The sequence below is a fragment of the Rhineura floridana genome, chromosome 11, assembly GCF_030035675.1.
Source record: "Rhineura floridana isolate rRhiFlo1 chromosome 11, rRhiFlo1.hap2, whole genome shotgun sequence".
In the NCBI taxonomy this organism is placed as follows: Eukaryota; Metazoa; Chordata; class Lepidosauria; order Squamata; family Rhineuridae; genus Rhineura; species Rhineura floridana.
Window position 1 is genome coordinate 58877954 of NC_084490.1, and position 13402 is coordinate 58891355.

Below are 13402 nucleotides of genomic sequence, written 5' to 3' on the forward strand. Positions count from 1 at the left end.
TATACTGTTACTCTAAAGTTGTGGCAGTGTTCAGTGTACTAATTAAGAGGTTAACCTATAAACCAAGAGGTTCCTGATTCAAATTATCTCTGACACTGAATCATTTGGTAGCCTTAGGTAGGCCACTCCTCTCACAGCCTCACCACCCCTATCTGTAATATGGGCTAAACAGTATTGATCTACCCAAAGAGCAGTTGTAAAGAGATTGCTGAGTAATATATGTGAAACTTTTGAATGTGTATAAAAGTGAAGCACCGTCACCAAGGAACTATGCACATGTATGTATTTATTGCCTTACATTTATTATCCTGCCTTTCTTCCATCATGGAATCAAAGACGGCATGCATGCGGCTCCCAGGCAGCCACCCATCCAAATGTAACCCACTGTTCTTGACACCGGGAGGTGATGCCCCTTCGTACAGAAAGAGACAAGAGCTGGAGAGGGAGAAGGAACATCCATTCCTGTGGGAGGACCAAGCAAATGGGACGCAGCACAGTAATAAAGCCTGACTCTCATCTGTTTGCTCCACACCCCACACATATATTTGGTTAGAGACCCCAAATGACAGCCAGGAAAGTTTAAGCAGAAGCTGTAGCAGAGCTCATGATTTCAGGACACTGCAAATTAGCCAAACCAGACCTGCAGCTTTGGAGAGGCAGTTATTTTTAATCTGGCACCTCACAGAGTCCTTTTTAATGTTCGTTAAAATATTCATTGAACAGTCATCAGTGCTGTCAAAACTGATGGACCAACTAGGCTCTGTGAATACAGATGGCACCATAATATTCTTCAGTTGTGATGAAGCCAGAATTATTTAATCTAGAAGGAAAAGCCCCCAACCTCTCATCATGAACAGTACAGTAAACACCATTAAAGTGGAAGGGAGCAGAAAGGAACAGAAAAGGAAGCCTTAAGAGTATCTGAAATGGTGTTGATTCCACAAAATTATAAATGTTGCGACCCCTGTTAGTAGTTTAAAATATTTTTCAACTCCTCCTACACCTGAGATTTAGAGCAAGATGCCCACTACTACTTTTTTTAGTATAACAACATAAGGAAAGCTTGACAACAGGTATGGGGAACCTGTGGCCCTTCAGGTGTTTTTCGGCTGCAACTCCCATCACTCTTGACCATTGCCCATGCTCTTAAATTCAGTTCTCTACATTCCACTTAAGTTTGCAGATTTGTTTGAAAAAAAGTCATCATGGAAATGTATCAGCATTTTAGTGTGAATTTCTCCAGACACATTTTTCTATGCAGTTTTGCCTAAAATACAGATTTTTGCAAACAAATTTCCCCTAATATAATGCATGTTTTTATGTTATTTTCACTGATATGCATTTATATGCTCACTTTACCCTAGCATATGAATTTTTGTGCACATTCCTTGGCTGGAGAACTGCCCTGCAAAATTCAGAGAAGTACAAATTTGCAAGATGGCTGTGTTTCGTTTTTGCATATTGTTTCAAAAGTACAAATCCAGAAGGTTCACCTTTAAATGTGAACTGAATCAAATGACTTCCTTATCCCCAATCTGAGATGGCACACTGTCTTATGCCAGTCTTGCCCATGCTGGCTGGGGCTAATGGGAGCTTGAATCCAAGAACATGTGAAGTGCCAAAGTTTTCCTGCCACTGCTTTTCAGTGCTTAGGGGAAATGGAACACTGGAGAATCAGAAAAGAGTTGGAGCGAGGGGATTTCTGAGGCAGTCTGGAAAAAGCTTTGCTTGAAGAAGTAGACCTTGAGAGGGGAGGCTGAAAAGGGGAGGCTGCTCCCGGCACAAAGATCAAGCAGAGGAAGCCAAGGGATGTGCATCTGACAAGAAATTAAGAAAGGTGATACAGCTGAGCCAATAAGGCAAAGAGCCTTGTTGAAGGCAATGCTGAAAGCGACAGGTTTATTTATTTCATTTATTTATTTTATTTGTTTCCAGCCCTTTCTCCCAGTAGGAGCCCAGGGCGCAAACAAAAGCACTAAAAGCACTTTAAAACATCATAAAGACAGACTTTAAAATATATTAAAACATTTAAAATCATATTAAAACAAAACACCTTTAAAAACATTTTTTTAAAAAGCTTTAAAAACATTTTTAAAAAGAAGGTTTAAAATACATGAAAAAGCAATTCCAACACAGATGCAGACTGTTGCCAGGCACAGAAAGGGAAGAAAGAGGAAGTTAACGGTAGAGGGGAATTATTTCCATTCTGAACTGACCATAGAATGATGGAAGGAATGGGAAGCATCAAGAAGGAGAACTGAAGAGTGCTAAGACCATTTACTCCTGAAGAGGCTCAGTCTGCAGCTATCCCTGGTCACTGACCCCGATCCTGAAGAGAGTGCCTCCTCTCTTGTTATGGCACTCCGGCAATAGCAGGCTTCTGGAATAGCACAGACCATAAATAATGCAAAGCCCGGGCATCACAGAGTTCACCTTTGCTATATTATGTCCCCGGCTATGGTCTGAAAGCACATGAGGCCAGCACCCTGCTCAAGTCTGGTCAGTGCCTGGATGGGAGACTGCCTGGGGACCATATGTAAGCTGCCTTGTGTTTCTATCATGAAAAGAAAGGTGGGGTATAAATGTAATACTTAATAATAATAATATTGCTAGGATGGGTGAGAAATTTGATTCAATTCACAGTTAAAGCCAAATTTATCAAATCCGCACTTTCCGAAACAACACAAGAAGCGAAACACAGCCATCCGTTGAAATTCACACTTATCCGAATTTTGCGATGCAGTTTCGAACTAAGCAACGCTTGCAAAAAATGCACATATTAGGGGAAAGTGTGCGTTAAAATGAATATATTCATGAAAAAAGCATACAAAAATGCATTACATTAGGAGAAATTGCTTGGGCAAATTGGCATGTTAGTCAACACTGCATATAAGACTGTGTTTCGTAGGAGAAATTCTCACTAAAGTGTTGGAGAATTTTCATGAGGATTTTTTTTTAAGTTGCAAAGTGCTGCAGAAATGTGGAGAACTGAATTTAAGATTGGGGGGAAAATGAGAAAATGAGAGAACCAGAATGGGCAGATCTGTCCATCCCTAATTGTCACTCATTTAAAAGAGCTGCTTATCTTTTTTCAAAGCATCACAACCTCACAGAACAGAATATATGACCCTTATCTCAAAACATTATATTTCCAGTGAACACCACCAAAGCAAAATCACACTATCCCATACAGTGAAAAAAATGATCTCACTATCTTGTGCTTCTATCCCCTTTGCACTGGGCTTTTCTGACTTCCTACATATGTGGAGTTTTAGACATATCAGCAGTTGTGAGTTTTGCTGACAACCTAATGGGATAACATTACAATTTCCTTTCCCCTTCCCTTCCCCCTCCCCTGCAGAGGCCACCCAAATCAAGCCCAACCAGAATTCCATGTCAGACTCAGACCTTATGAAGTACAGGACAATCAGTCAGATCCCACAATTCACCCTCAACTTTGTGGAGTTCAACCTAGAGAAACATCGCTCAGGCTCTACCACAGAGATTGAGATCATCGCACCTCACAAGGTGATGGAACGCACACAGAACGTCACCGAGAAGGTCACTCAGGTATGTGGATCCCTCTGTGTTTGGACCGCCAGGTATAGAGTTCAGGAGCCAAACATGGATTACTGCCAGGACAAGAAGAGCCCAAAATGACATGAAATAAAATTAAACAATGAAGATTGGAGCAGATATATCCTTAACCACTTCAGCTATTAGCCAGTGTCTAAATACTTGGGATATCATCTATTTGAATGTGCAAGTACATGGGAAGGGAGCATGAGAGCACATGAGGGCCACTAGCTTAGATGGTCTGTTTTTTAAAAAAAGGATTAGACTAGGGATGGAAAACCTGTGGCATTCCAGATGTTGATGGACTCTAACTCACATCAGCCCTAGCCAGTGTGGTCAAATGTTAGGGATGCTGAGAGCTAGAGTTCAACATCATCTGGAGGGTCACAGGTTTCCCCACCCGTGGATTAGGCAAAGGAATGGAGAATAGATCTTTCAGTTCCCATGGTTACTCAAGAGAAACTCCATGTTCATAGGCAATGTATCCCTAAGTACAAGATGCTAAGTACAAATAACTCAGGTAGAGCCAACTCCATCTTAAGCTTTTGGACTTCCCAGAGGTACCTTCCTGGAGGCACTCTTAGAAATGGGATGCAGGACTAAGTGGGAGTTTGATTTGATCCAGGAAGGCCTATCTTGTACTCTTATTAACAAATTGTAGCCTGGTGGATTTTTCACCCATTTGACCTCATTGGGTTGGTCTTAAGCTTTGCTGGGCACATAGCTTACCCCAACTCTTCAGAACAACCTCTGGGACATGGTGCTTCCTCAGCACATTGACTTAGACTTTGTATATGTTGGTGCCAGGGAGCAGGGAGGACAGAAACAGTTGCAGCAGAGGAGCTGCTGCTAGGCAACAGGATTGATGCCTGATCAGTAGCGACACCAGCTTGTCAATACTGGGTCATTAGCTGGATGGACATGACAGGAGTGGAGCTGACAGATCATTGCTGAAGTCTGGACAGAAAGGGCAGAGTCTATGAACACTGTGCTGTCATGGGTCTGCCACAGTCATTGTGCCAGTAAACATCAGCCTTTAATTCTGCAGGCTACAAAAGTTCTAAGAAGATCCTCCAAGATCCTTAGATAAAGACACAGGATCTTGGTAATGTGTGATATAAAGTAATATTCAGTCCACAATGATCCCACCCGTGTTTGTGGACTAATAACATCCACCCAGTTTTGTTAGACAGCTTTTCTCAAAGCTGTGTGGAGTGATTAGCAAGAAGCATAGAGGAAGGGGAAACTGTGTGGGGCTTCCAGCATTTCATTGATGGTTCAGTCTTCTTATTTTTTTAAAAAAAGAGGAAGAGCCTGTTCACACAACTATTGGGTATGTGGTAGAGGCAGAAAACCTGACATGTGTTGCCTCCCAACCCACAGTGAGCTAGTTGGGTACATCTGGGACCATGTGTAGAATTCTGCTTTTGGCACATTTCCCTGTTGGAAAAACGTGTCAAAGGCCAAATTCAGTTCATGCACATTTGCACATTTGGCAAAACTCTAGTCCACTTGGGTGTGGAGAAAGTTTTGAAAATGTGGGGGTTGTGTGCCTACTACTGTAAACTATGAAGGTTTCAGGTTCATCTTGAAATGGAGCTGAAGAGTGTAGACAGAGATAGCCAATGTGGTGCCCTCCAGATGTGGGATAATGGGAGTCATAGTCCAACAACATCTGAAGGGCAGTATGTCTGCTATACACGAGACTAACAGAAGAGAAGTGGGTAGAAGAAGTAAGGGCACAGGAAATAACAGCCAAGGGAGGTTCAAAATGCTACCATTTCCTGCCCCTCTGTCTCTAGCACTGGCACCCTACCCTTCCTTCGAAGTGGTCTTCTCTTCTTTCCCATTTTAAGATGCTGTCTGTAATACCCCCCAAAAGCACATGAGCAAAACACACTTAATTTTGGGATGTATCTTTAAAGAGCAGTTGGCAGTTTGTAGATCTATTTGTAGGTCTTTCCTGCAAAATGCATGTGGTTATTTGTTGTTGTTTTGTTTTGCATTGTATGGCTTTGCATTTCATTCCAGTCTAACAACATTTCCCCAGATGTAGTCCTCTTTTTTGGACAGTGCCATCCTACTAAAGGAGTTTCCAAAAGTACTACTTACTTGTCCCTGCTTACCACCATCATATGAGTCAGAAAGAGTGTGTGTGTGTAGCATATTTCTGAGTGTGATCACAGCTCTTTCGCACCACTCTGGGGAGTGATGTGAGCAATCCAGTGTCTAGGCTAGGAAGCACTCCAGCACTCCCCTCCCTCCTCCCTGGGTCTCGCTCCCTTGCTCACACACGCAGCACTTACTTCCAACATACAGAGGGAAATGAGTCTGAAACTCAAGCTGAAGCCGGTGAGTGATGAGAGAAAATGGTTTGGAGAAGTGGAGTGAGTGTGTGCGTGCACTATATGGCTTTTCTTTGCACTGGCAGGATAAATGAGGTAGCAAAAAAGAGAGGGGCTTTTTTAAAAAAAACTTGCGATGGAAGCTGGTCATGATGTTGGATTTGGGGAGGCATTCTTCATTCTCCATTCAAACCCCACTCTTTTTAAAAAGCTTTTGAGTCCCCTTCTGCACAAATAGGATAATGAGCTGTTGCTATGCCAGGGCTCAGTTCGGCATCAGAATATGGTCAAGAATTCTGTTGTGGTGATGCCTTCCTGGGGTGTGAGACTTTGTGCTTTATTTACAAAATGAGACGAGCTGGAGCTGAGCCTTAGTGAACTGTGGGTAGATTCCTGTCCCACCATTTGCCAAAACCACACTTAATAGATTTATGGGGCTGCCCCCCTACTTCTTTCTGTGCAGCACGGCTCTCATTTATCTATACCTTTGACCATGTCAACAAGTCAATGAAGTTGAATCCTGATAAGACTGAGGTGCTACTCGTGGGAGACAAGGGAAGGCTGGGAGATGTTGACCTGGTGCTCGACGGGGTGAAATTGCCCCTGAAGGACCAGGTCTGCAGCCTTGGGGTTGTTCTTGATTCCAAGCTGTCCATGGAGGCTCAGATTTCGGCGGTGAGCCGGGCAGCTTGGTATCAATTACACCTCATTCGTAGACTGCAGCCCTACCTTCCTGCTCATCAGCTCCCACTGGTGGTACATGCCCTGGTCACCTCTCGGTTGGATTACTGTAATGTGCTGTACGTGGGGTTACCCTTGAAAACGGTCCGGAAATTACAACTTATACAAAATGCTGCGGCTCGACTACTTACAAACTGTCGCCGCCGGGAACACATCACCCCAGTGTTGTTCGACCTACACTGGCTCCCAGTTATTTTCCGGGCCCAATTCAAGGTGTTGGTATTAACCTTTAAATCCCTATACGGTCTCGGCCCAGTTTATCTGATGGAGCGCCTCCAGCGCCACCAACCATGCCGCCTAACAAGATCAGCCACACAGGACCTTCTCTCAATCCCACCAACTAAAACAGCTAGGTTGGCGGGGACAAGAGAGAGGGCATTTTCAGTGGCGGCCCCCACTCTCTGGAACTCCCTCCCGTATGACCTTCGACATGCCCCTTCCCTGAATGTATTCCGCCAAGCTTTGAAGACCTGGCTCTTCAGACAGGCCTTTGGGACTTACGGGGAGGGTTAAATTTTTACGACCAATAGCCTACTACTCTGTACTGGAACTGTTTTATTGTTTTATTGTTATATTGTATTTTATGATGTATTTTATTATGATGTAATGTACTGTTGTTAAATTGTACGTCGCCTAGAGTGGCCATTGGCCAGATAGGCGACCCACAAATTAAATTATTATTATTATTATTATTGTTGTTGTTGTTGTTATTGTTATTGTTATTGTTATTGTTGTTATTATTATTATTATGGACACAATGGCACTGGGAGCATCCTTCCAGTGGCACCTGCTGGTAAATTTCTGTACTTGATTCATGCATTTTTATAGTGCTGTGTGGAATGAACCAAACTGTGAAAAGAAACTAGCATAACAAAGTGGTGTTTTTTTCACCAGGGGTAAACATGCATGATTTGCAACTAGTGTTGAGGGAGAAATTCAATTTAGTTCACAGTTAAAGGCAAACCTACCTAATTTGCACTTTTCAAAATAATACGCCAACTGAAATAAAGTTATCCTTCAAAATGTGCACTTCTCTGAAATATGCAGAGCAGTTCTCCAGCTAAGTAATGTGTATAAAAATGCATATACTAGAATAAAGTGTGTGTATAAATGCGTATATTAGTGGACATAAAATACAAAAATGCTTTATATTGGGGCAATTGCTTGTGAAATGTGTAAACAATCGAAACTGAAGGTAAAAATGTGTTTATTAGGAGAAATTTACACTAAAATTCTGATGAATTTTAATGAGGCTTTTAAAATATATAAATCCACACGCTGATGTGGAAAGGTGGAGAAATGAAGTAAAAGCTGGAAAAATGAGAAACAGAGAAATTGACAGATTTGCCCATTCCTATTTACAATACACACTGCCTGGGTGGCTGGCTGGCTACAAGGAAGGGGGCCGGAAGCACAGCTCACATCACGCACCTGTGGGGCTGCACCAGAGGCTCTTCCATGGTGCCCCTCCCCAAGCGCAGCTCTGTGCTCCCTCCATCGGCCGCCTGGCAACAGTGCTCTCTGTCACCCTCCTCCTCCCCTTCCTCCCCTTCCCTGCCTGACCCAAGAGACGCAGCCCTTGGGCTGGCAGAGCAAGGCGAGCACCGGGCTCTGTGCCAGGGCGGGGACAGTGGGAACGCACCAGGCCCCTCCCTCCAGCCAGCCAGGTCCTTCAGCAGCCAGACTTGTTCACCGCCTGCCCGCCTGTCTGCTCAGCAGCACCCCCGGCTGCCAGATGAGAGGGCCATGGCGCTGCTCCCTGGCCCTGCTTGCAAGCGTCCCTGCGGGCGTCTGGTTGGCCATGAGACAACCGTGGGGCAGGCTAGGTAGGGCCGCTGGCCTGATCCGTCTGCAGGGCTCTTTAATGCTCCCTGCAAGCAAGCGGGGCGACCTCGACGGCACAGCCACCACTCACTGCCCTGCCCTCATCACCATTTCCCCAGCACACCCCTAGCCTCGCCTGCTCACAGCCCCTCATCAGAGGGCTCCTCCTGCAGCCACTGCAGCCTGCCTGTACCAACAGATATGGTGAGGGCCTCCTGCTCTGCATCTGTGGAGCCCCCACAGCCAGTGGCAGTCTACTTCTGTGTCACATCTGGCCCAGAGAGGAGAGGCTGGGCCATTATTACTATTCGTTTCATTTCATGATTATTACTGAAAATAATTTTGTCATATGAAGGAGGGGTGGTGTTAAAAAATGATCCGCTCCGGGTGTCAAATACGCTAGGTACGCCACTGATAGTAAGTACCCACTAAAGTTATTAGATAGTAAAGGGACATAGAGAAGTTGCATGGAGGATGGAGAACACAAGATGCTTTTTCAATCTTTTTCAAAAGACCCAGTAGTCTATAAAAGAAAAAAGAAAATGTATGAAGCGGACCTGGTAAGTTGAGCACGTTAATGAAGTTTTGTGCATTCAGAAAGGACTGGGAAAGGAATAAGAGGGTAATAAAAAAATTAAAACAAACCATTAATGAAATAATGAGATAAGAACATATGAAGAGAATAGAATTACACCAACTGAGTGTTTATTTACTGCTGGAAATCTTGAACTTGCCAGTTAATGACATCTAGGTACCTGTATTAAAGAAAAGGAAAATGTCAATAAAGAGTAGAGACTGTTTAAAATGGAAATGAAAAACAATCCATTATTTTCATTTTTCAAATTATGGTGGGAAAACGTAAATCCGTAGGGTTGGCAAGCAGTCACTTTTATGCACTTTATTGGGGGACAGAACTCATTGTGGCACTATGTTTTACATGTAGTTTTATGATTGTTTTATGGGATTTTTATAGCTGCAGTTTGAAGTGGAAGACTAGCATGGGGGGGAAGGGGGCTTCTTGACTTAGCCCATCCCCCTTGCACCATTCTTCTACTGAAAATCACCCGCAAAGTTACTTTTAGCCCTAGTGAGTAAAGGGTATCAAATACAGTGGCATGTATTATAAAAAGTTAAATTAAATTAAATTTAAAAAATAAAAAAAAAATCACCCCAAACATCATGGGGATACATGTGACATGTAGTTCTGCCCTGAAAGTATTTTTTTAGTCCTCATAGATGAGGAGGGGAATCACGGACACAAATGAACTGCATTGGTTTTGCATCATTAGCTTTATTCACAACTTTAAATACTTTATGCTTTACAGCAGGGGTGAGGAACCTTTTTCAGCCCAAGGGCCGCATTCCTTTTTGGGCAACCTCCCAAGGGTCATAGCATCCATGCCAGTGGTGGGTGAGTCCAGAGGCAAAAGTGGGGGGGGGAGCTATCAATTTAAATTTCAGCCTTGCACAGTAGACTAGTTTCTACACACACTCGCATACCCTTCTCTGTCCTCCATCCAGACAAGCAAGAAGCACCATCATAGTTCAGGGATATGCTACAGCCAGATTAAAACATTCCAGGTGTGAAGCAGGGCCAGCGAAGAGTGTGGCCTGGGGAGATTTCCGAGGGCCAGACAGAGAGGCCGGGAGGGCCACATTTCACTCCTAGGCCTAAGGTTCCTGACCCAAGTTTTACAGGAGTTTCCCCTACTTAGAATATCAGAGAAGATAAAACAAGTAAAATTATATTTTATTGGATTACCTTAATTTGGTGTAGAAATATGCAAGATTTCAAGTTTCACAGAATGCTTTGGGCGTGCCTGTCCTATGGAAGCAATCATGGCCAGCATGCTGAAAGTCTTCGGCCTTCATGGCTGTGGGCTAAGGATAGGAGAGAATTTCAATTAAGTTCACATTTCAAGCCAAATCTATCAAATTTGCATCTCTTGAAACAATGAGAGAACCAAAACAGCCGTTCTTCGAAATGTGCACTTGTTTGAATATTGCAATGCAGTTCTCCAGCCAAACAGTGTTTACGAAAATGCACATATTAGGGGAACGTGTACATGAAAATGAAAATATGAGTGACAACAACTTGCAAAAATGCATTATGTGATCAGAAATTTCAAATGGCTTTCAAAAATGTTTACATTAGTCAAAACAACCCACAAATATGTGTTTATTAGGAGAAATTCATACTAAAATGCTGGAGAATTTTCATGATGATTTTTTTTTAATTGCAAATTACTGCAGAAATGTGGAGAACTGAATTTAAAATTGGAAAGATGAGAAACTGAAAGAACTGAAATTAACAGATCTTTCCATCCCACTGTGAGCTCAGCATTTTGGTATGTTTCCTAAAGAATTAGCTGCCTTGGGTACTATGTTGCTAGGATAGAAAAATAGATAACAATAAATAAAGAAGCCTGCCTGAGTCCAAATAATCAGATTCAAGAGAGCATTTGATTAACTTTAATAAGATACATGTATCCACAATCTTACTGAGGTTATTCTTAATCTGTCTGTTAAAATCTGTTTTGTGTGGCTTTGACAATGTTATGGTGTAATAATTAACTGTAAACTACTTTGAACTATAAGGTAAAACATAATATAAATGGTAGATGGGCCCTATAAACTCAAAAGCAAGCATAGCATATTACCACCCCAAATTTATAATAATAATAAACTGCCTTTACCAGCAGGTCCAAGAGCAGGATACAACAATTTAAAATATATCTCAGGTGTCAAAGGCTAGGGTAAAGAAGTGCATCTTCATAATTCACTGAAAATTTACAGTGAAGATGCCAGAAGCACTTCTGTGGGGAGGGAATTCCAAAACTTGGGGGCTGCCACAGAGAAAGCCCTCTCCCAGGCCATCATCTTCTGAACTTCTGAGGGTGGCAGAACTACCAGGAAGGCCTCTTCTGCTGATCTTAACACCAAAGCGGTCTGTAGGGAAGGAGACAGTCTCTCAGATATTTGGGGCCTAAGTCGTTTAGGGCTTTAAACACTCTAGTGTGAGCACATTAATTAGGCCCAGAAATGAATTTACCTACTTTAGATGTCTGTATTTATATCTGCTAGTTTATTATTCTGGTATCTGGTTAGATCTCATCAGTTGAAAGGAGGACTTCATAATCTGTTAGAAACTACTACTTGAAAATAATTACAAAAAGAATGATTAGACTGGTAACAAAGTCCAACTAATACATGCAAAAATTATGCAGATTTTGTGAAAATAAAAATTGAAAATAAGGAAGGTTCTTTTGATAAACCAGTTGCTGCTCTGTTCAATTTCACAAGCAAAGAGATCAGAGCTGTTTAGAGAGTGTTTCACCCTTGCAACATGTTTGGTGGTGTTGAACAGAGGGAATACGCTAGATTTTGAGTCACATGGAACAGCAAGCGGAATGAAGTGGAATGCAAATAGAGAAGGCTGGACTGCATCGCCCAAATAGGCCTCTTTCTAATTGTCTGACCCAAAGGCTTACCATGCCAGAATATGAAATGTTCTAGGACTCCAAGTTATCCCAGCATTCTGGGAGCATTAGGATTGTTCGCCACCAGCCGCTATGCCAATGCAAATGTTTAGGATTGGAGCATAAGGCAACCAATAGTATCTCTACCTCCCCTGTCCTTTTTGGAAAAAGGGATTGTGCCAGAGCCGTTGGTTTGTCCAAGCTTTTGATGTGGCATCAAGGGTTAGCAAGAAAGGAGGAAAAACACTCTTTAAACACACTACTATAAGCACAGCTGCCCCTAGGGACCAGGAAGCGGGGCAGTTGCCCCGGGCCCCACACTTTGTGGGGGCCCCGTGCTTGGCAATCTGCTCACCAGCTGGCTCCTCCCTGCCTACCTGCTCGCCTTCGCCACGCCAGGCAGGGCGCAGCACTCGCTCGCTCTCTTTCTCTCCACCCAGGACAGGGGCTCGCTCACCTGCCCGGGCACCTGCCATGCCAAACCTGCCACCACCGCCGCTCCTGCTGCGATCAGTGATTGGTAGCCGCCCTGGGGACAGCAAGCTGGGTCGGCAGTTCCGGGACTGGTGCCTGCGCACCTACGGCGACTTGGCCAAGACCAAGACGGTGACCTGGAGCAAATGTGGGGGGGGCAACTATGGTTTTGCCCTGGGCCCCGCACATGCTAAGGGAGGGCCTGACTATAAGTACCTCCAAGACTCTGTCCCTTGCCTCACAGTAAGCTTTTCCTGACACAGTGTTGGATCTCCCTGATCTGAACCTGGCAGGCCTTCTCACTGATGCATGCTTGCTTCTGCAGCCCTTCTGCAGTAGTAAAACTGATTAAATGGTTCTATGTTACACTGGGTCACCTGTGTAGTCCGGTATCAAAGATCAGAGATTCTCGGGTGTACATGTGTTCTCCCCTGTGCAGTTCCAGTGAGCATGGGTGAAACAGTCAGCGCCGGTCTCTACTACGATATACCATGATGTAATTTCTCAGGCACTGTGAATGTCCAGAGCATGTAACAAACCTCACTATAATCAATATGAGCCTTGCTGCCTGCTTCAGTGAGCTTTTTGTGTTCTGAGAAGTGATTAAAGGCTTGGATCTGTTGTCTGGCCTCTCAACCTCTCAGCCTCCATCACTCCATCTCCAGGATTTGCCATGCTGCTTGCGCACTCATCCTTTCCATTGCCTCTTGGAACAATTGGATTTCAGTCACTTTTTCCTACTCCCTGACCACTCCCTCCAGAGCCACGTGGTTGGCCTCTTGTCTCTTGATTGATGCTTTCCTCTCAGTCCAGGGACCAGCAATTGATTGATTTTGATTAATCTCTACCAAGCTCCCGAATGTCTTTTGCAGTCCAGTGTCTCCTGCATATGCGTGTGTATGAGAGAGTGAAAGAGAAGCCATCTCACTTCCATGGATGGGATGTGAGCATCACTTGAACAGT

At 43.7% G+C, this 13402-nt stretch overlaps 1 protein-coding gene across 2 annotated transcripts in view; it reads left to right on the top strand.

Annotated features, from left to right (window-relative positions):
* KCNH6 (potassium voltage-gated channel subfamily H member 6) overlaps window positions 1-13402 on the top strand; it is a 131401-nt gene that overhangs the window by 74094 nt on the left and 43905 nt on the right. Inside the window, exons 1-2 of one of the 2 annotated variants that reach the window (XM_061589612.1) lie at window positions 1756-1837; window positions 3362-3570. In XM_061589612.1, coding sequence (XP_061445596.1) covers window positions 3394-3570 — 177 coding nt within the window. In that variant the 5' untranslated portion in view covers window positions 1756-1837; window positions 3362-3393. Of the gene's footprint in view, window positions 1-1755; window positions 1838-3361; window positions 3571-13402 lie in introns of those variants that run through there. The other variant, XM_061589611.1, reaches the window with a different exon arrangement.